At 46.3% G+C, this 22205-nt stretch overlaps 1 protein-coding gene across 5 annotated transcripts in view; it reads left to right on the top strand.

The window, feature by feature from the left end:
- Nucleotides 1-20410, top strand: part of OTUD7B (OTU deubiquitinase 7B) — a 49834-nt gene extending 29424 nt beyond the window's left edge. For 4 of the 5 annotated variants that reach the window (XM_074318947.2, XM_074318948.2, XM_074318949.2 and 1 more), the window contains 10 exons: nucleotides 2870-3058; nucleotides 4906-5133; nucleotides 6582-6683; nucleotides 7472-7599; nucleotides 11339-11451; nucleotides 13057-13184; nucleotides 13489-13638; nucleotides 14231-14345; nucleotides 15319-15403; nucleotides 16390-20410. In XM_074318947.2, coding sequence (XP_074175048.1) covers nucleotides 2870-3058; nucleotides 4906-5133; nucleotides 6582-6683; nucleotides 7472-7599; nucleotides 11339-11451; nucleotides 13057-13184; nucleotides 13489-13638; nucleotides 14231-14345; nucleotides 15319-15403; nucleotides 16390-17598 — 2447 coding nt within the window. In that variant the 3' untranslated portion in view covers nucleotides 17599-20410. The remainder of the gene's footprint in view (nucleotides 1-2869; nucleotides 3059-4905; nucleotides 5134-6581; nucleotides 6684-7471; nucleotides 7600-11338; nucleotides 11452-13056; nucleotides 13185-13488; nucleotides 13639-14230; nucleotides 14346-15318; nucleotides 15404-16389) is intronic. The other variant, XM_074318950.2, reaches the window with a different exon arrangement.
- The last annotated feature ends 1795 nt before the right edge of the window (nucleotides 20411-22205 follow it).

Raw genomic sequence — 22205 nt, 5'->3', positions numbered from 1 at the left:
GTCAATTTATGCTCAGGTAAGGCAAGTGAAATTTTGTGTGAGTCCACTAAAAGCATAGTTCTAGATCGTTAAGATTTCTTCTTTATATAGAAATGACTTTTGGGTTTTCACGTTTGGAATTATGCATGGTTTTGTTTCTTTCCTTCCCTATATTGTATGAGTAATTCTACGGAGAGTGAATTAATTTAATATTTTCATTTTGCTGCTTTTGTTCACTCACATCTGTATACACACACAAGTATGAATGTTCTGGGTTTTAAGGTCCTTAAGGCTTGGAATCATGCATTGGCGTCCTTTGGAGTCATAATTTAACAGATGCTTTTTGATGATGAAAATATGTAATGATACAACTAGATAAAAGCCTGTGAGGGAGGGGAAAGTTCTTAGTATACATGGCTGATTTTTTTAGATTGTCAGCCCTTAGCGAGGTGTGACAGCCTGACATTTGCTTCGCTGCCTGTGAGCAAGCACTAGTTTGCAAATGGAAGATCGGGGTTTCAGTTCCACTTTGCTAATTCAGTATGAATGCGCTTAACTTGCAGTTTCGATTTCATCTCCTACTACGCTCTCCCTCACTGCCTATGCTGCAGCATGTACCCCTGTCACCTGTCCCTGATCATGCTGTTTCCTAGGTTTGCAGTGTCCTTGCCTTCATTGTTCTGAAGTTCTCCTCATCCTTCAAGATTCGGCTCAAATGCCTCCTCTTCCTCCTATAACCTGTATTGAACACCTACCTATATGTGTTATGTATGATGTACTTGAGATATCTTATTTTATTCTCACAACCACTCTGCAATATAGGTTTTATTAGCCTAGTATTACAATTTTTTTTTTAACTGGGCAATATTGGGGTCAATCAGTTAAGAATATTGCCGTAGTTCAGATGCGACATGGTGGGGGCCTGGACCACCGTGGGAGCGGTAGAGTGAGAAGTGGCTGGATTCAAAAGAATGGGGGAATCAAAAGACCTGAGCATCATTTTCTCTCTGTCTCTTCTTTTACAAGTTAACTCTGGTTGTAGTGTAAAGAACAAATTAGAGAGGGGAGCAATGAGGGGTAGAGGGCCCAGTGAGCCTCCGGAAAAGACCGAAGACCAGGTGAAGGTTAGAGGACCCGAATTAGGGCAGTGACAATAGAACAGATGTGAGAGATGTTTCGGGGTGGGGAAGGGGGCCTTGCAAACAGCCCTAAGGATTGACGAGCTAGTGAGGGAAGAGGGGCTGAAGCTGACTGAAATTTCTGGACGGGGGGATTGTGACTCCATTACCCATTTCGGGAAGAGAGGAGAAGAAGCAGGTTTTAGGAGGGAAGATGGGGCATTAGCTTTGGATTGTTGATGGTTAGGAGGACCTGATTTTAAGGAGTTTAGCAGACAGTGGAAATATAGATCCAGTGCTCAAGACAGGTGTCATTCACTCCTTCATTGATTCAGAACAAAAGGCCTCCATTCTTTAACAAATATTTATTGAGGACCTACTAGGTGCCAGCTTCTAGAAACTTGAACAAAACAAACAAAAACTTTGCCCTTGCGTTCTAGTGGGAGAGAGACCAATAACCGGTGAGCAGGATAACCAAGTAAATTGTGAAGTGTTCAGTGCTATGGGAATGATGGGGTTGTAATTTTTAATTGGGTAGTCAGGGTAGGCCTTATTAAAAATGTGACATTTGAGCAAATATGGAGGAGATGAGTTGTCTGCGTAGACATGCTGGGAAGAGTTGGTGGAAAGGCCGTAGGTGGGAGCAGTTTTATCATGTTCCAGTAACAGCAAAAAGGCCAGTATGACTGAAGCAGGGTGAGCGGAGGGAGTTGGAACAAATGGTGAATGAAATGGTTCAGAAGTAAATTCATCAGACATGGATGATTAACACAGCTGAACTGGAGAATTACAGTAACAAGAAACATAACAGCAACAGCATGAAAGAGATACATAATGCTTTCTACGTACCAAACCCTGTTCTAAGTGCTTTCAATTCATTTCATCTTCATAATAACCCTATATGATACCATCTTCACTTTCATAGCCAGGGAAATTGAAGCACAGAGAAAAGGCTAGAAAAGTAGGCCAGGCCGTAGAAAGCCTTGAATGTCACACAAAGGAGCCTAGGCTTTATTCCATAGACAGTGCTAAGCCATTAAAGGTTTTAAATGATTAGAACTGTACTTTCGAAAGAGTCGTCTCATGGGATTCTTCAGAGTGGATTGGAGGTGGTAGGAATTGAATGAAGGTGGATGGGATAGAACAGAAAGAAGTGTGAACAATTATGTAGGACATTAGGAGGGAGAAAGCAACAGAAAAATCAATTATGACACATCTGTCATGTAGGGTCTTCAGTAGAGTGGACTCTTAAATTTGAGGAGTTAATTCCCTTTGATAATCATGATGACAGCTGTTAGCTCTTTCTTTAGAAAAATGCACCTACCTATAACTTCGTGTACAATTTCCGGTGGTTTAGGATACCCCAGAGCACGTCTAGGCTAAGAATTCTCTGGGTCTCAGAATTAAGGATCTAAGCTGGAATCCTGCTGGGCTCCGGTGCATACGAGCTGTGACCTTGGGCAAGTCACTCTATTTCTTTCAGCTTCATTCCCTTTATCTGTAAAATGAGGTTACCAGGTCTCCAAGGGCTATTTCAGGGCAGAGAAAAGTTTCTATGCTCCTGGAGCTTACTTAGGAAATAGACAAGTAAATCAAATGTGGTATTTCCGATTGAAGTGTTGTGAAGCAAATAAAGCAGGGTCAGAGGAAAGGAGGACGGTGAAGTATGCATGAGTATACGCTCGTTCTGATAGAATGGTGAGCGTGATCGCTCTGTCTTTCCTCCCTGTACTCTGAGTGCCCAACTCACTTTTTGCTTTGTCTCCTGACAGGAAAGAACTGGGATGTGAGTGCTGCCCTCAATGATTTTGAACAGCTGCGTCAAGTCCACGCTGGGAACCTGCCCCCACCCTTTAGTGAAGGGAGTGGTGGCCCCAGGATCCCTGAAAAAGGGTTTTCTGATAGAGAGTCTACTCGCCCTCCCCGACCCACCCTACAGCGGCAGGATGACATCGTTCAAGGTACTGGGGTAACTGAGGGGTGCTTCTGTATACTGAGTAGAAAGGAAGGGCGGGGACTGCTAGTCAGTCAGAGTTGTGATCCTTCGGAGATGATTCCGTTCCTCCCATTCTTTCCAGCCAAACTGGGGAGAGAGGGCCTCAGGCTGGCCAGGTGCTGGCGCCCCTCGCTGTCGCTCTGCATCTTGAGTGTATCCTAGATAAAGGCCTTCAGATACTGGGAAAAATAGAGGAAGGGGAGGATACCATCTAATTGTTGAGATGAGGTACACATAAAGATAGACGTCAAAGAGTCACTACCATCTACCTCTTTGGAGGCCATTTTGGTAATATTGGTCAATAGCTACCAAAATTTAAAAATGCATCTCTACCCTGACTCGTTATATTATATGTGTATGTACGTGTATACCCAGAGGAAGCCAGAGAAATGTGTACATATTTTAAGGAAAAAAACTATTGAAATTGTAATATTAAATAGCGATAACAAAATACGAATACAAGTCGTGTATACATTTTTTTGGCACCCCCAGTATATACCCTTTAAGTAAATCAATACACAACGTAAATAGACACGTACACATAGGTAGTGTAAAACTTGAAAGTTAAAGCTTGAAAACGACTCTTTAATGTCCATTAGTAGAGAAGTGGTTAAATAAATTGTAGTCATCCATGGTGTGGCATCTTCTGGAATCCTCTGCTGTCATTAGAATGAATTAGGTAGAACTTGATGTACCATTTTGAAAAAAATCTCTAAACTCTATCGAGAAAGGTAAGATGCAGTACAGTGTATATAGTATGCTCCTGTTTAGGCTTTTAAAGCTGATTCGAAAAGCTGTATGTGCGTCTGTGTGCATTAAAATTTCTAGAAGGATACAAAAGGTTGCCTCTGGGGAAGGGATCAGGAAATTGGAATGAGAGGGAACTTTCTTTGTACCTTTTGGTGGTCTTTTGATTTTTCACCATGGGCATATGGTACTTTTTAAATATAAAAAAAAAAAAAGTTTAAAAAATAACGTCACTATAAAATAACTTGAAACAACTCTTGACTTACCTGGTGCATCATCTCTAAATACTGGGTGAAGAACTGCTACCGAGCATGGGTTTTAGCTCTTTTGGTAATGTTTGTATAACTCAAGCCATGCAAATGAATTGTAGTACTTCACTGAACAAATTATGATTACAATGAGCTATCTGCTGGGGAATTAATTGTAAGTGCCATGTATTCAAAATAAATGAAGTAATTTGGGGCATATCTACGTTACTGTCTTCCTCTGTAGCATGTTAAGTGAGAATCGACTGTGTACATTTCTGATAAATATGAGTATCAAAAAAGTTATGGTAAATAATATAAATAAATGTCATTGATGGTAGGTAAGAAAGTTCCTGAATGTTTAAGATCTGTCTTTAATTTTTTATAATGGAAACCCTTTTCTACATTCTCGAAAACCCTGAAAATTATTGCCGAGATTATTTGAGTCCATCTAGCCAAATGAAGCCCCATTTCCGTTATTCTCTCTTCCTCCCACTGAACAATGACCAAGTTGCCAAATGATGGGTCCCTATTATGTTGAAAAATGGAAATGGAAAAAGAGTCATGGGGAAAAGACGTTCAGGCAAATTCCAGAAAGGGTAGAAAAAGGACTGTATACTTGGTGCTAATGGGAGTGCTTGCAAAAAATACCACTTCCTATATTTCTCCGATTGTATTTGGCTTGAGAAAGAGGGTTGTGAAATTTGGTAGCAAGAGAGACTCACAGATTTCCCCTGATTGGGAAAACCTTTCCACCACATGAGTGGAAAGTTCTGCGTGAGCTGTGTATGTTCTAAGGTGACTCCATTTCTCATTGCAGAAAAACGCCTGTCTAGGGGCATCTCCCACGCCAGCTCCAGCATTGTTTCCCTCGCCCGCTCCCATGTCTCCTCCAATGGTGGGGGTGGGGGGAGCAGTGAGCACCCCCTGGAAATGCCCATCTGTGCCTTCCAGCTTCCAGATCTCACTGTGTACAATGAAGACTTCCGCAGTTTCATAGAGAGAGACCTCATTGAACAGTCCATGCTGGTCGCCTTGGAGCAGGCAGGTCAGTGAGTCCTTCCTTATCTGCTCTTCCCTCTGCGTTCCACGTGTCGGCAGCCACGTGGTGGGTCTGGGCTTAGCCAGCAGCTTCCAGTCTACGTGGGTGACCTGACACGGTCAAGGTCAGCAGTCCGTCGGATAAACATGGACTGAGCTAGGCGCCTCTTCAAGTTAAAGAAAGGACACACATTAGACAGTCTCCTCTGGAAATTTCCTATTTCACAGAAGGGAAGCCAAATAGATATACATGTGAAAGGCCTAGGAATCAATACTTGAAAATCAATACATGAAAAAAATACAAATGGATTCTAATTAGCTCTGGGACACCCCTGTGAACAGAAAGAACCAGGGCTGTAAACAGTGCACAGTGGTGATTATGTCACATTTATTCATGTGAACTTTTCCCAAAAGACTTCTTTACCTTTATAATTGTGTTTGTCTTAAATTACTGTTAAAATTAGTTACTATGTTGGGGTGAGGTACCTGGGAGTTCTGGGAAAACTAGTCAGGTGTTAAAACACTCCCATGGAAGGACTAGGGGGTGAGGGGTGGGGCATGGGAAAGAAGCTCATACCTTTCATTTTGTACCCTTCTGTACTGAGCACGTGCCTTGATTCATAGTTTTTTTAAAAGTTGGCAAGTTATTTGACAAGATTATAGGCCAGTTTTTCTTTCTGTAGACTTCTCAGTAATTCAAAAAAACTTTGAAGCATCCTTCATGAAATACTTTCCTCGTGTAAATAATGGATTGGCCATTGTGGGGTGACTACATGGAAGTGAAACTCACCTTTGGGTGTCTTATGTCCTGTGTCACTGCTCATGCCGTTGAAACCATACCACATACACACTGGCATGCTGACTGTCACATTTGCAGATGGAACTTGTGTGACACTTGGAATATTTACTTGAGGTTGTTTTCCTTTTAGTGTTGATGGATTCCTACTCAGCTCTGTTGCTACAATATTTATTCATCTGTTGACCCAAGTGAAGGAATCAGACCAAGTAGACAACAGAGATTTCAACCTATGGCCTTGACCTCATCATCTCACCCAGGGTTGCTCAATCTTAGCTCTGTTGACGTTTAGGACCAGATAATTCCTGCCTGTGCGAGCTGCTTTTTGCTTTGTGTTGGGTTTGGAGCTTTGCTGGCCTCTACCCACTAGATGCCGGTGCCATCCCTCCACCAGTTGTGACAACCAAACTTTTCAAGACTTCGCCAAATATTTCCTTGGGGACAAAACTGTCCCCACTTAAGAATCACTGATCTAACTAGTTGTGCTCACCAGGTTCTGATTGACTAGATATAAGTGAAGAAGATATAAAAAGTAGTAGCACGATGGTTTTATTCTGGTAGGTTTTCTAGAGGAGGCACATTTTGAGTCTGTTTGCAAAACGGAAGTGGAAAGGGCTTTTTGTGGGTCATTTGCTCTTCTTTTCCTCCCGTTTCTGTAGGACGGTTGAACTGGTGGGTGAGTGTGGACCCCACCTGTCAGAGGCTGCTTCCTTTGGCAACTACTGGAGACGGAAACTGCCTCCTGCATGCGGCGTCTCTTGGTGAGTCCTGAAAGCAGCCTTCCCTTCCCGCATAGAAAGGAATTGATAGTTCAATCTCATGTGCAGGCCTTGATCCAGCCAAACTTGGTCTTAGGCAGAAGTGATGGTTGAGAGCAAGGTCGTGTGTGTGCGCGCGCGCTCGCACATGTGCGCGTGCAGGAGGCGATAGCAGAGCCCTGCCTAGGTTTTTCAGTCTTGTTCAGAGATCATATGGAGAACACACAATTACCGTGGGTCACACTCTAAGAGCTGACCCCCAGAAGTCATGAGCAACGAAAAGCAAGCAGTATATAGCTCTGTGTGTGTGTATAGTTCTACTGAATATTTATTCTTTTGGTATATAAAACAGGTATGTTTTCATCAGTCCTTTGTGAGACGTGTTTACTTTGAATTATAAGAGCTATTTATAGTTCAGTATATTATTTGCCTTCGCTTTTAAAAAAGGTCCCCATTTTCCAGCCATCCCTCAAGCGTTGATGCTGATTACATGTGCCAGACCTGTCTTATGTGCTGGAACTCTGGTTTGGTTTCTTAGACTCGCGTCAGGAGTAAGGGCTTCAGTCAGGAGTTTGTAGGACACGGTATATCCCCCACTTTCAAGTCCTCAAAGTTTTGTGACCCTCCAGAGTAGGCATGTCTTTTCTTTCTTGATGAAGTACCCTAAGTCACAGGAAGGTTTCTTTGAACTTGGGCTTCAGCCTGATTTCCTTGATGCCAGTGTCTGTGGATATAACTAATAAGCAGAGTTGAATCAAGGTAAGGTTCTTGCCATTGTTTTCTTGCCGCAGGGATGTGGGGTTTCCATGATCGCGACTTGATGCTGCGGAAAGCTTTGTATGCACTGATGGAGAAGGGAGCCGAGAAGGAAGCATTAAAACGGCGCTGGAGGTGGCAGCAAACACAGCAGAATAAAGAGGTGAGAGCGTTCAGGAGGGAGACCTTGTTTCCCAGTTACCCAGAGGACATGCCCCATGCCTGCCAGTAGGAAGTGTCTCCAGGTGCTTAGTTCAGTGATATTCCTCCTGTAATTCTGGAAATTATAGGAAATGCAGATAATATCATTTCTCAGAAGGGTAAGTGCCTTCTGATATGGACATGAGAACTTGTGGGGACACCGAGACCTACACAGGAGGTCTCTTAACTGTGCTTGTCACCTGATAGGTGCTCAGGAAGCCTTCAGTAGCAAGCTTGCAAACTGAGGTATGGCAAGTCCATCGCATTTTTGTGTTGTTTGGATTTTTTTGCTTATAATAAGGCCAGACCAATTGTTAAAGACTTAGAACGTTTTCAAACTATGTAGAAATGTAAATGCTTCAAGTTTGGGGGAGGGTGTGTGGCGGGGGGGGGGGGCATATATAACACTTATTTTTCAAATAGTTAAAAAATTTTTAAAGCATGTCTGTTAAATTGAGTTTGAATGGCACTTCTCTGAGGTTTAGCGATTGTTGAAGCTGTTTTTGTAGAAGAAAGAAACAATGGACTGTACTTTCCATCCCCATACCAGGGGTTGGGCAAACTATGGCCTGTGAGCCAAATCCCACAAACTGTGTTGGTAAAAAAAAGTTTTATGGGAGCACAGCCCTGCCCATTCATTTACATGTGTACGTTTATGTAAGTGCGTTCCTGCCACGGCAGCAGAATAGAGTAGATGCATGTGGCCTGCAAAGACAAAGATTCACTCTCAGACTCTTTACAGAAAAAGCTTGCCCACCCCGTCCCTGTAGTAATGACATTAGAGATTGACATAAAGACAATGGGTCTCCCTACTTCCTTTTCCCCTGGTTCTCTGCCTACTATGTTTATCTCCTGCTCTTCGGGTATATTTATTTTTTGCCATGTACAGGGCTGGGTTTTCCTGGTATGAATATGGGAATATGTTTTCAGAAACTTTCCTTTTTCTTCCCATCTTCTTTCTTTTCTCCTTTTATTGCACGATCATAACTGGCCATAATATAGAACTAAGATTTTTTTTGGTTATTAGAATTTTATGTCCTAAAAATTTTAAATATGTACGTAGAATGTGTTCTACTTCTTTCTCAAAAACACAGCGCCTATTGTTAAACTTAAGATGATGTTAGGATCAGAGTCACATCTTTGATCAGCCAAAGTGCCTAGAAGGTTCCTGAGGGAAATGAGCACAGGGCAGAGCCCAATAAGCAGCCTGTTCTTTCTCCCACCAAACCTTACGGCTCCCTGTGCAGCGGAGCTGGACCTTGTGGAGGGAGAGCTGCTCTTGCCAGCCCAGAATCTCCTCCTTCACTGTTGAATTCACACCATCCCTGAGCCTTAGATTTGACCACTCCGTAGATAAAACAAGGCCCAACCCGAGCCTCCTGGTTAAGTAGAAGTGACACAACTGTCAGAAGATAGGTGTGTTCAATCCCAGCTTTTGAACTATTATTTTAAAGGTGGGGGTCAATGATGGCGATATTTAGCCAGGAGACCCAGAAATCCCCAAGTTCTGTCCTTGGTTAGCCACCTGTCCCTCTCAAAGCCCCCATTGGAAATACATGCATAGAGAATAGTGCTGTCAAAGGAGCCATCTTTTTACTCCTTTTGCTGGGCACATTGAAAGCTCCGTGCTAGTAATGTGGCCAGATAGTTGTTTGGCTCAGACCACTCAGACCTTGAGAGTAGGAACGGTGGGAGAAGGGTGACGGACCAGGGGGCTTCTTTTAGCCAGGACCAAACAGCAAACTAATTATTTTGATTTCCCGGACCTCCTTGTTTTGCATTGAAATTGGTGGTAAATAAAACCCAGTAAGAACATTTTCAGGCTAGAAGGTTCCGCCACCTAGTGGCTGTGTATAAAAACCGGAAGCTACAAGGGAGAGGGAGACAGATCCTCCTGCATCACGGACTATGTATTAGAGGGACCAGAGCACCCCGTATATAAAACCTGTGCTTGTTCTTATTATTTTTGAATTGAAAAAAATTTGTGATAGCATTTTACAAACTGAAAACAGCTTTGTCATTTTTAAATTAAAAGGTGGAATGTGCTCACCATGGCTCTAATTCCTGTTAAATTTGTCCCCGATACCCCTCATTTTCCATTGTGACTCTTTTTACTCTATCAGTGTGAGTTTAAGCAGTATAAACTCATTTTAATACTAACGTAAGCCAAATATAACAAGTAGACTCATCTCCTAAATCCTATACATCCTAAAGCCAATAGGATAATCTTAAGTCATTTGTACCACTTCTGCTCCTTTGATGAAAATTACAGTTTCACTCAGCATCTATTTATTGATTACTGATCACATAGTAGGCACGAGGCGTTTTACAGAAAACTTGGTCCAGGTCCTTCAGAGTAGCAGTAGGAAGTGACACATAAATACATTATTGCAACCAAGACTTACTTCTGTGATAGGATTCTGTGTAGCAGCTAAGGAGGAGGACACAAAGGAAGGCGTTATCTCCCAGGGAGATTCAGAAGGCTTCATGCAGGAGTGATACTTGAGTTCTCTCCTGACAGCTGAGAAACTGTTCCCCAGGTAGATAGGGAGCGGCTGCTTCAGGCAGAAGGAACAACTTAGACGCTGAGATATAAGACAACATAGTGCATCCAAGGAAGTACAGCCAATTACAAAACATTAGACTAGAGAGGTGGGTAGGGGCCAGGAAGTGGACTTCATACGCTATGTTTAAGGAGTTTGAACCATATCTAATAGGTAATGATAGTTTTAAAGGAATTTGTAGCAGGAAGCAATCATCATTCGATTTTAATTCTAGAAAACTTCTGGTAGCATTGTAGAATGTGGGTCAGAAGACTATCTGACTGGAAGTAGTAAAACCAGTTCAGGGTCCATTGCGGTAGTTCTTACTTAATAATTGTTGGCTAAAGGGATCTGAGTGTGGGGTGCTTAAAAGGGGAAGAGTCTTCAATACCTCCCTGGCTCCTAGCTTGGATGTTTCAGTGCTCGTTATTGCTTTCACTAAGGTAGGAACATAGGAAGAAGAGAGAGTTTGGGAAGAAGTAGGGGTTCTGTTTGACTGTGTAGAGTTTGAGGCAGTCATGGGCGGGTGGCTGTCTTCGGTAGGCAGCGGAATGTGGATATCGATGTGAAGAGGACGTCTGGGCCGGAGAGGGAGAGGATAGAGTCCCGAGCATGTAGGTGGCAGGAGATGAGATTGTGGCAGCAGACGAGATCGCCCAGAAGGAACCACGGCTAAAATCTTTGACACAGAAATTTTGTGTGGCATATTTCTGGGATAGCAGAGTTCACAGAGGTAGGAGAAAGTAGTGTTGTGGAAGCAGAAAGAGAAGAAAGTTTAAAGAGATCAAACGCCACAGGAAGGTGAAGAAAGATGAGAACCAGAGTCCTCGGAATTTGGCGATTAGAAGGTCATTGTCCTTTGCCAGAGTCAGTTAGGTGAAGTGAGACGTGGGGGTGAGGGACACAGGCTGGAGGGCAGTCACAGAAGCTAGATTGCAATGGGTCGGAAAGAATGGCAGAAAAAGAAATGTGAGCGACATCATAGACTATCCTTTCATGGATCTTGACTAGAAAAGGGAGAGATTGGACTCTGTAGTACCAATTATAAGCCAAATGTTACGAGAAGTAGGGAGTGGGGTAACGTGAGTGAGTGGAAAGGCTGTTGCCCCTTGAACTAGCCTCTAATTGCTTGCTCTCCCCTCCCTGTCTTTCACACAGTCAGGCTTGGTGTACACAGAGGACGAATGGCAGAAGGAGTGGAATGAGCTCATCAAACTTGCCTCAAGTGAGCCCCGCATGCATCTGGGAACCAATGGAGCCAACTGTGGAGGGTAAGTATGGCTAAGCTGGGGAGCAGGAGTAATCTGTACTGAGTCGGCAGTGTCCAGAGAGCTCTGTGCTAAGAGGATGTTAGAAGGAAAGAGAAGCCATGGCAAGGGCACAGAAGTGTGTGCTAGAAACACAGGTAGCTTAGTATTGCCGAAATAGGGTGTACGCGGTGCAGCGGGACAGGAGGCTGTGCTAAGCCTTCTCTTGTTCCCTGCTAAGAAATTAAATTGTATCCTCTCCGGACTTTGAGGAAACTACAGGGCAAATGACCTAGTTTCCTCAGTAAATAAAATGCAAGGAAAATAAGAATGGAGAGGGAACCTAAGTTTAGAGACACTTGATGGACATATTAACCAATCTCAATGTATGGACATTTATACGACAGTTGGGGAAATGTGAACGTCTGCATGTTTTATTATTGTTAACTTATTCAAGTGTGATATTAGTGGTATTATGGATATTTTTTTAAAAAAATTACTTTTTAGAGATAGATAAAAACTGAAATATTTATGGATGAAATGATGCTATGTCTAAGATTTGCTTCAAAATTATCAGGTGGGTTGGGTAGGTGTGGGGGCTGACGGAAGTAGATCAAGGTCAGGGTGAACCAAATTGATCGAATATTTATCACTGTTGAGGCTTGGTGATGGATACGTGACAGCTTAGTATAATAGTCTTTCTAGTTTTGAATATGTTTAAAATTTTGAAATTTTGTATAATAGAAACTTAGAAACTATAAGCAATCCCAACATTATTGTGCATAAGAATAATCTGGGAGGATTGTTTAAAGTGCAGTTTCTGGACCTCCATCCTTGAGTTGGATTGAGGTAAGCCCCAGAAATCTGCATCCATAGCAAGCATCCCATGTTGAATAACATTGCTTTGAGGGGAGCGGAAGGCCACTAGAGTGTGTGCGAGTGACCGGAGAAAATTCGTGTATTTGACCATGCTGACAGCAGAACAGATGGGGAAGTGGAAGGAGGGAGACTAGAGGCAATTGTAGAGACTAGGAAAGAGAGGGCCGTGCATATGGATGATAGTGGTGGGTTGCAGATAAGCCGGGGGAAGCAGGACCTAGGAGACGCGGGGACGGAACTGGCCAAGCCAGGCGATGAAGTGGAGCGAGAGAGAAAGAACAGTAAATGTTTCACACATTTCCGAGTAGACTTCTAGGTAGTGGCAAGGGAACAGCAGAGGAGGACATTTTGTTTCTTTTTTTTGTTTTTGGAAGGCCAGGATGAGTGTGGTGTGTGGGTGGGTGTGGTGGGTGAAGGCAGCAGGGTGAGGGTACCCAGTTGTGTACTGCTGCAGAGAACTGGGGGAGGTGGTGGAACAAGACGGGTATTAGAGGGATCGCCTCCAGATTCCTAACACTGCCTTGACCCGAGAGCCTCCCAGTCTCTTTCCCTGGACTTCCCCGTCTCTGACATGGAAGGAGAAACAGCCCTGGTAGCGTAAGCTAATCAGCTATGTCCGCAGCAGCCTTCGGATGAGAAACCCAGGGAAGCACATCCCTCCTTTCCCTCTTCGTAGAACTGGTCTTCAGAGGGTCTCTTGTTTTGTTTTCTTCCCTCTCCCTTCTACTCTCTCGCCTCCTGCATCTCCAGGGTGGAGAGTTCAGAGGAGCCTGTCTATGAGAGTCTAGAAGAATTCCACGTCTTCGTCCTTGCCCACGTGCTCAGGAGGCCCATCGTGGTGGTGGCAGACACCATGCTGAGGGACTCGGGGGGAGAAGGTGAGTCAGTCTGCATCCCATGCTGAGCGCCCCGTTTGCAGAGCCGTGGGCTAAGAACTGGCAGGGGCACAGGAACCCCGGGATATGCGAACCCTCGGGGAGAATGGTGTAAATCAGGACCATGCAGAATTTGCAGGAGATTCTCAGGAGTAAAGCAGTTGGGGTTCACTGATGAGGCTTCTTAGAAAAGAATTATTAAACAGGGCTTGGAATGAAAGGGGGGTTCAGTTGGCAGAGTGGGGTGGAGGGATTGCCCACTAGGCAAGAACAGAGCCTTAATAATCATCTTTGTGGTTTCCTGCAGCGTTCGCCCCTATTCCCTTTGGCGGAATCTATCTGCCCTTGGAGGTCCCAGCCAGCCAGTGTCACCGCTCCCCTCTGGTGCTCGCTTACGATCAGGCCCACTTTTCTGCACTTGTGTCCATGGAGCAGAAGGAGAATGCCAAGGAACAAGGTGCTGAATGCAGTGTCCGGGTCTCGGGTGTCTTCGGTCTGCGTTATTTGCACTTGGAAAAACTGAAATGAGAGAGAATATAGGAGGAAAGAATTCCGTGACATGCAAGCCGGGCCAGGGTTGATATGGTCTTACTAAGCTGCAAGATATACCAGGGTTTTAAAATTAACCAAAAACAAAACTTTGGGGAAAAACACAGCAGCCTGTATCCCCTGCTCCCCGTTCTAGAGTAAAGAGCTTATGTATGAATGTCGTACAACCTTCCAGATGGCGCTTTGCTCTATTTGTCTCAATAATGACATTGAATTCCCTGAATTCACACCTTAACTGGCAAGAATATCGTGAGTGTTGACTGACTGGTCAGGAGTTGTGGAAATGAGTGGCCTAATTTGGGTGCTGGGTGGTAAGGGAAAACCAGCCAGTTCGTTTTTAATGCCGGAGTAGTTCCCAGGTCAGAACTGAGAAGTCACCGCAGCCATTGTGCCATCCCTGTGGAGACAGACCCAGCTCCTTGTGAGAGAAGTCAGTCTGTTCAGTTGCCTTCTTCTCTCCTCGAGGACCCGCCTGAATGACGTGTTCTTTTCTTCCCCAGCTGTGATCCCACTTACAGATTCTGAGCATAAGCTGCTGACCCTGCACTTTGCTGTGGACCCTGGGAAGGGCTGGGAGTGGGGCAAAGATGACAGTGACAACGTCCGATTGGCCAGGTGAGGCAGGCTGTCGTCGCCTCCGCTGTGTAGCTGCCACCTTCTCCACACAGAGCTTCTGTCTCCCAGGCACTTGGCCTTGGCTCAGGGGCAGGACAGTGACATCCTAGCGCTGGTGTCTTTGGGAAGATGGAGAGAGGGAGAGGTGGGAGCCAGGGTGGGCGCCAGGACGCTTGAAGCGTGGAGCTGCTTTTTCCCCATGAAGGAAAGAGATGGGGATCCTGGGATCTCAGCTTGTTCTTTCCTTCCAGTATGAAAAGTGTTCTTGCACTGATAGCTCCCAGAATCCCCCAAACAGTGATCAGAAAATCAGTTTACACTTCTTCTTCCATCCCAAGTGAGCGGGGTTTTAAATGGTAGACCAAAATAGTTTGCTCTGGATTTTGTGCCTTCTGGAATTTAAACAGCAAGAAAAACACGGTCTCCCTCACCCTTCGCCCCGCCTCCCAGAAGCCAGTCTAGGCTTCCTCCTGCCCCCTACCCAGTCGCACTTCCTACGAAGTGTGTATGGATGTAAAAGCTTCTCACCCAGCACTTCCATTTTTGGGCTCCTGAAACTGGGACCCAACTGAGAGGGTTTGATTTAAAAACCCAGAGTATATGGCTTTTTAAGGAAGTGCTCACCTGACTTTCAGAAGCTCCTTCTAAATATTTATAATAATAATGATAGCTATTGTTTAGTTTTTCCTGTTTTCCAGACACTGTGCTTTCCAAATACCGTTTTAATCTTCCTAACAACCCTACAGTTAGATAATTCTCTGTAGCCAGTATGAACCCCAGCAGAATTCCAGGGCAGTTGAAGTGACTCCTCAAGGTCATCAAGCTTAGTAATTGGTGCAGCTGTGCTTCAGACCCACCCTGTGCGAGTCCCCAGCCCTGCGGCCCTCTCCCAGCCCACCTCCCAAGTGGTCACTCTGTGCTTTGCTTTCCACGGTCACAGTACGTTTCCAATGCTTTGTCCTCCTTTCCACAGTGTGATCCTGTCCCTAGAGGTCAAGCTGCACCTGCTGCACAGCTACATGAACGTCAAGTGGATCCCAGTGTCCTCTGGTGCACAGGTGAGGAGTCGCCGCCTCCCCCCGTATGCACCCTCGGTTTCAGTGACAGGGAGAACGAAACGACCTCTCCGTCCAGCTCTCTTCTGGGTGGTGGCCCGTGGCTCACAGTTAGGAAGAACTGGAACATGTCAGCCAAGTTCCCGGAGACACTTTTTCCTGCTGTTCACCTGTCAGTGCCCCCGTTTCCCACATCGCCTCCCAGCCTAGCTCTGCTTCCGATACTAAGACGCAGTCTGCAAGAAAAGCTTTCTGGACCTTCTGGTGCACTTGAGGTTGTTATTTGGCCCAAGCCCTGTATACAGAGACCTCTGTGTTGGGCACCAGAGGAGACAGAAGCTTAAAGAGCTCTGATCCAGGAGGTTCTGGGACGTCACTGTTACCCCCAGAGCAGACGCACAGGAGCCAGGGCACATTGACGGGCCCCAATGCTGAATGTCTGCTGGTCGAGGGAGTATGGAGCGGTTAGACTTGGCGGCCGTGGGTGGCCAGGACTTGATTTGGGGCAGAATTTGGATTTGGCATGAGGAAATTTATAAGAAAGGACATCCTAGTGTCTGTAGAATATTCTCCCTCCTCACCTAGAGCCCACGTCTCGTCTAGTTACTTGTTGCTCCAGAAGAGAGGCAGGCTTCATTTTAATATCTCCTTATTACAGAGGGGAGTCAGAAGGCAGGGGGTGAGATGAAAGCTACATATTAGACATGCCTTTCCCTTGTCCATGGGAGAGCTGACTGGAGCTGGGGAGGGACGGTGCCCTCCTGGGTGACCCTTCCCCCATCATGACAGCAGCCCTTCTCTGAAACTAGGCAGTCACTCCAAGGATGGAGTTCATAGGAGTGTCACCACCTTCTTCCACATGGCTAATTCCTATAGTGGTGGCTGCGGGGAGTCCCATGAGCCAGGTGGATGGGCTAGGGGTGTCCCTGGGGGCCTCCCCCAACCCAGACCAGTGGGACACCTGACAGCCCAGTTCTTGTCTCTTCCAGGCTCCCCTGGCTCAGCCTGAGTCCCCCACGGCCTCAGCTGGAGATGAGCCCCGGTCCACTCCTGAGTCTGGGGAATCAGATAAGGAGTCAGTTGGCAGCAGCTCTGCCAGCACTGAGGGCAGCAAGCGGAAAGAGAAGTCCAAACGCGATCGGGAGAAGGACAAGAAGAGGGCAGATTCCGTGGCTAACAAGCTGGGCAGCTTTGGCAAAACCTTGGGCAGCAAGCTCAAGAAGAACATGGGAGGCCTCATGCCCAGCAAGGGCTCTAAGCCTGCAGGCGTGGGGCCGGCGTCGGGGCTGAGCAGTGGCACCGAGACCCTGGAGAAGAAGAAGAAGAACTCGCTGAAGAGCTGGAAGGGCGGCAAGGAGGAGGCGGCTGGGGACGGGCCTGCGTCTGAGAAGCCCACGTCCGAGTCGGTGGGCACTGGAGGGAGCAGGTATAGCCAGGAGGTGATGCAAAGCCTGAGCAGCATGAGGACTGCAATGCAAGGGGAGGGGAAGTTCATCTTCGTTGGGACCCTGAAGATGGGTCAGCGGCACCAGTATCAGGAGGAGATGATTCAGCGCTACCTTGCTGACGCTGAGGAGAGATTCCTGGCCGAGCAGAAGCAGAAGGAGGCAGAGAGGAAGATCATGAACGGAGGGGTGGGGAGTGGGCCTCCCCCGGCCAAAAAGCCAGAGCCAGACGGTGGGGAGGAGCTGTTGGCAGCCCCCCAAGCAGAGTCCCAGGCAGTGGCATTCTCTGCTGGCTACCCTGGGGGCTTCACTATCCCTCGGCCTTCTGGGGGTGGGGTACACTGCCAGGAACCCCGGAGGCAGTTGGCAGGGGGTCCGTGTGTGGGGGGCCTACCACCATACGCCACCTACCCCAGACAGTGCCCTCCTGGGCGCCCCTACCCACCTCAGGACAGCAGCCCTTCTCTGGAGCCAGGCTGTCACTCCAAGGACGGCGCTCACAGGGCCACACTGTTACCGCCTCCCTTCCGCGTGGCCGATTCCTACAGCAACGGCTACCGGGAGCCCCCAGAGCCAGATGGGTGGGCCGGAGCGCCCAGGGGGCTTCCCCCAACCCAGACCAAATGCAAACAACCGAACTGCAGCTTCTATGGACACCCTGAGACGAACAACTTCTGCTCCTGCTGTTACCGGGACGAACTGCGGAGGCGGGAACGGGACCCTGGTGGGGAGCTGCTGGTGCACAGGTTCTGAGTGGGGACCCTGGAGGGCAAGGGGGCTCAACAAGGAAGGTCCAGCTCAACTGACTGGCTCATCAAGACCCGGCCCCCATGTTGACGGGGCAAATGAAGTAACGTGTGTGGGAGCCTGGCTAGAAACTGAAGGCTGTGTGCGCCGGAGAGCTGGCCGGCCGGCGGGCGGGCGAGAGCAGGTCAGGGCTGGATGGCGCCTCGGGCTGGACGCGGCCTTTGCGGATCTTAACTTGATGGGACTGAGCAGGTACCAGGGGCAGGTGGTGATTCTGTCTCCTGACCCCAGGGGCCCATCCCGGGACCTACGGAAAGTGCACAGTAGGGGAAGGCTGGGGGTGGGGGGCAGATGTGGGAGCGGAACAGGCAAAGGTGGCTCTCAGTCAGTAGGAGAAAAACAGACCAAAGCTCTTCTAGGTTGGAAAAAAGCACATGGTGGAGTTAGGAGTGTGGAGGAAAACTGGGAATTAGACATACTTACTGTTGATTTGAATTAAGGTAGAAATGAGGGTGGGATAAATTCTTCCTTAAGGGTCTGGAAAGACAGGGCAGCCACGGGTGCTCACGGGTGCCTGTTAGGGAGGCAGTTTAAATTGGTCTATCGGGATGGGAAAGGGAAGGACTTAAAAGCAGAATCCTTTTCCTCTTAAGTTTTATTTCTTTCTGAACACCACCTGTCATCTGTTCTAGTTCGAGAGGAGATCAGCAATTGCCCCCATCAAAATTTTCCTCACCCTTTTTGAGGGCTGAGCTCAGCTGAGTTAAGAAGGTTGTGATTTTTTTAAGACTTTAATTTTACGTTTTTAAAAGTTCCCTCTGGGGAAGGGGAGAGAGGGAGGGATGAGAAGAGCAGCTGTGTGTTTGACTTTGTCTCCAGGTGGATTGGTGCAGAGGTGACCTTTTTTTCACTACTTAGCAATAACCACATACGGGGGTTTGCGTGCCCCTTGGGAGGAGGACGGACCTTCGGCCAGACTGTTTCAAACAAAACCAAAAACCTAAATAGAGCGCTACCATCCTCTGCTGCTGCATTTCTGTAGAAGGCAACTGACTTTTTTGACTTTTTTTTTTTTTTTTTTAAGGAAAAGAAAAAGACCCCAGCAAGCAAAAACATTTTAAAAAACCATTTTTCCCCCCTATTTAAGTGATTCCTTCTCCTTCCTCTCTACTGTGGAGAATGAACTGAACATCCTGGCTTCTTTTGTTAAGCCATAGCTGACCTTAATCTGTGGTTAGTTTATTAAAATAATAAAGCATACTTTGTAAGAAGATATTTTTGATAATAGGACTGATATTGAAAAATGGGGTGGTAGGGGCTGGGACAATTTATAAAAAGGGAGAGAAATCTATTTTAGTGAACTATGACCACAGATTACTCCCAATGAGCTGATCTGTCTTTGGGTCCCCCTTTCCCTGACCCAACCCTTTCCCCAGGGGATGGGAGTGGACACAGTGGGGAAGCTCTTTGCATTTTGCACAAAGCACAAGTCTGGACAGCCTACACTCTGGCCAGCACCATTTTTAAGAGCTTTAAGCCAGAGGACCTATCCTGGGCCAATTTTCCTTTTTCTTTGTTTTTATTATTTTTCTGGGGAAAAAAAAATCAACTATGCAATTGTATACACTCCTGGGTGCATACGAAGAAGGGGAATAAGTGTACTTAAGCGTCCAGGTGTTAACTGGGGCTATTTTTCTGTATTTGGGTTTCTCTTTGGAGGTATGTACTCATGACCCACCCCGTGGAATGTAATCCCCACATTTGATCTAAGGCAGACACGGTCTGGGTGTGCGTGTTGGGGGGGACTCGTGTTTGCCATATGTTGCTTCTGCCCAATCAGAACAGTTGTCATCCTGTTTCCCCCTTGGTAACAAAGCCACCAAGACTGTCCTGTTTATTGGAACTGTTCTTCCTCAGCAAACTTGAAAGTCACTTTCCAAATCTGATAGTCTGTTGGTCTAATCATTTCCTATGGCTATGAGTCCGTAGGCTTTTATTTGAAAATAGACTGGTTTTAAGGAAGCAACGAGGTCAGGGGAGATAGGTACCAAAGGAGAAGACGTATATGTTCTGGGAGGGCTGGGACGGCGGGAGTTGCGCACTCCCGTCAGGTACGAGGCGGAAGAGGGTCCTGAGAAATTCAGTAGTCAAGGGAAATACTGTGGGAATGCAGTAGTTTTAAAAAGTAATGCAAAAAAAATCCATGATGAACAAAATACCAAAATCTTACAGACAGGATTCAACAGGACTGGTATAGGTGAGGGAAATAAGGCTGAGCTGAGCAAGTACAGGGTGGAATCCTGTCGTTAGTTAAAATTGTGACACTTTGTTCATTGTGGGGTTTTATTGTTTGTTTGTTTTACATTAGTTTTGATTTTCAAAAAACACTGCATTAAAATAATATCGTGGTTACTGGGTTTTGGGTGCCCCTTAAATTTTGTGCCCCAAATGAGTGCCTTGCTCACCTCACCCTGTTTCTGGGACTAGAACACCACCTCGCCAGCTTCGTTCCTTAACATACGCACCCAACAACAGGTGGCTCAAACTCACACCTTGAATTTGCACAGCTCACCTCGTAGGCATTCTTCTAGATACAGGTTTCTGGCCTGGACCAATAGGAATGGAAACAGACCAGGGGTATTCCCAGAGAATAAAACCAGGAAAGTTTTAATTCTCCACTGGACTGCTGTGTTTGGATTTGATCTGTTACTAGATTTTAGTTAATACTTTTGTTTTTAAAAACTGAGACAAATGAACAAAAACGGAAACCTTGTGTCATGTTTGTTTTTGTTTTGATTTATAAATTAACTAAACCCAATTTCTTCTGACTTCTTTTCAAATAAAAAAGGTGGAAACTTGGGGGTTGGGGTGGCCATGGGGTGAGGATGGTAAAATAGGGCTTTATTTAGGCCCTATAGCTTTTTATTAAGAAATAAATTAATATTTTTCTTAATTTGGGAAGGTAACTGTTTATTGAGGCATTAAAAACCCCTCTCCATTCTAAGAACCTTGAATCAATGGATGTTTTTCCACAGGGATGAGTAAGGTTTGTTTTGCCTTATTCTAGAGGTTGTGTGGGATGGGGAGGTGAAGGAATAATGCCTGGGAAGTGAACTCCGGTTGGTTTGCGGTATTTTGGGAAGATGAGGGGGTGGAAGAGGCAAGTGCCTGCAATTGCTGTGTTGGGGGGAAGGGAGGAGAGTGGTAGATGCATGCACTCAAAATGAGCAAAAGTTCCTTAGTTAAGGAGAGGTCTGTGGGTGAAGCAGGGAGGCAGACCCGGTCACCCTAGATGAGGGACGATTGCGTCTCTCAGGCTGACATAAGTGCACTTAGTTCCTTGAACCCAGGGCATCGGGGTAGCTACTGAGGTTTTTATTGGAGAGGGGACATTTCCCCTCATAAGACAGTGCTACCTCTCCACCCGAGTTTCCCCCAGCCCTGATGGAACAAGTATGCTATAGGGTAAGCCTCCAACCTCCTCCCTTAATCCACGCTGGTTTCATTGAGAGTCACAAGATTTAACCAAAAGTTTTTTCCCTCATACTGGATTCTATCATCAAAATAAAAAGATTATATAAAAGAAACTATTTTTAAGATTCAGTTTCTTTACGGAGTGGGGATGGTGATAAACAGTGGTGTACAGGGCCTGGAGGGACGTACCCTCGATGCAGTTTTTCGAGCAAAACTAAAGCTCCCAGACCAATAAAACAAGCGAAAATTAGCAATGACTTCGTATTCTCTATTTGGGAGGTTATCCTGAGCGGAAAAGAAAGGAACTGGCTCTGAATGATTTCTGAGGACCTAGCTTTTACCAGATACTCGTCCAGGGTTCCAGTCACATTTTTTTCTTTGCCAATAAAGGAACTTCTGAGTTTCTCGGACACCTCTGGACTCGGTCCTCCTTTATCTCCAAGAAGTCAGTGCCCCACACACATAGCCACAGGTGAGAGGACAGATTTAGAAGCCCCTTCCTAGCCTGGAATCACCTGCACCCTAGAGTTTTCTAGTTTCGTTTTCCCTCCAGGCTGCAGATTCGGTGAGTCATCCAGGCACTGTCTCTTTCACTTTGTAGAGAACCAGTCTGCAAATCACAGGGTGTTGGGCCCCTGTGCTTAAGTTGATGAACCAAATATTTATTATGACGTCTCCTATGTAGACACTCCGTGCCGCCTCCCTTCAATGGCTGCGTGGGGAAGGGGGGTGACAGGAGTGGGGGTGGGGAGGGCTGTGGCCTCTTTCTGTGCTTTTAACTGGATCTGTGACTCATCTTGTGAGTCAGTCAGCTCCACCTCCAGCTGCCCCTCCCAGCAGCCCTCACTCCTGGATTTCTGAAAATGGAAAAATCTGATACAGCCGCTTGCCTTTCCACCATTCCTTTCACCCCCCTAAACCTCCCCTGGGGGTGTGGGGGGGTGATGACAGGTGGTTTTCCTGTTACTAAACCCTCAGCTGCTGCCCCCATTGCATTCCTGGTCGGATGCTGACCCAGCCACCCATTTCTTTCCCCCCAGCCCCCTGGTGTTTCCCCTATTCCTCTGCTGCTCCTACACCTCAAAGAATTAAAGAATAGAACGAGGCTCTTGAATGAAGGGTGGTGCGGACAAGGAAAG

This window comes from Rhinolophus sinicus, chromosome 7 (assembly GCF_057876585.1).
Source record: "Rhinolophus sinicus isolate RSI-liver-muscle chromosome 7, RSI-T2T, whole genome shotgun sequence".
Lineage (NCBI taxonomy): Eukaryota > Metazoa > Chordata > Mammalia > Chiroptera > Rhinolophidae > Rhinolophus > Rhinolophus sinicus.
The sequence above is the reverse complement of the archived record's forward strand: the minus strand, read 5'-3'. Positions and strand labels throughout refer to the sequence as shown.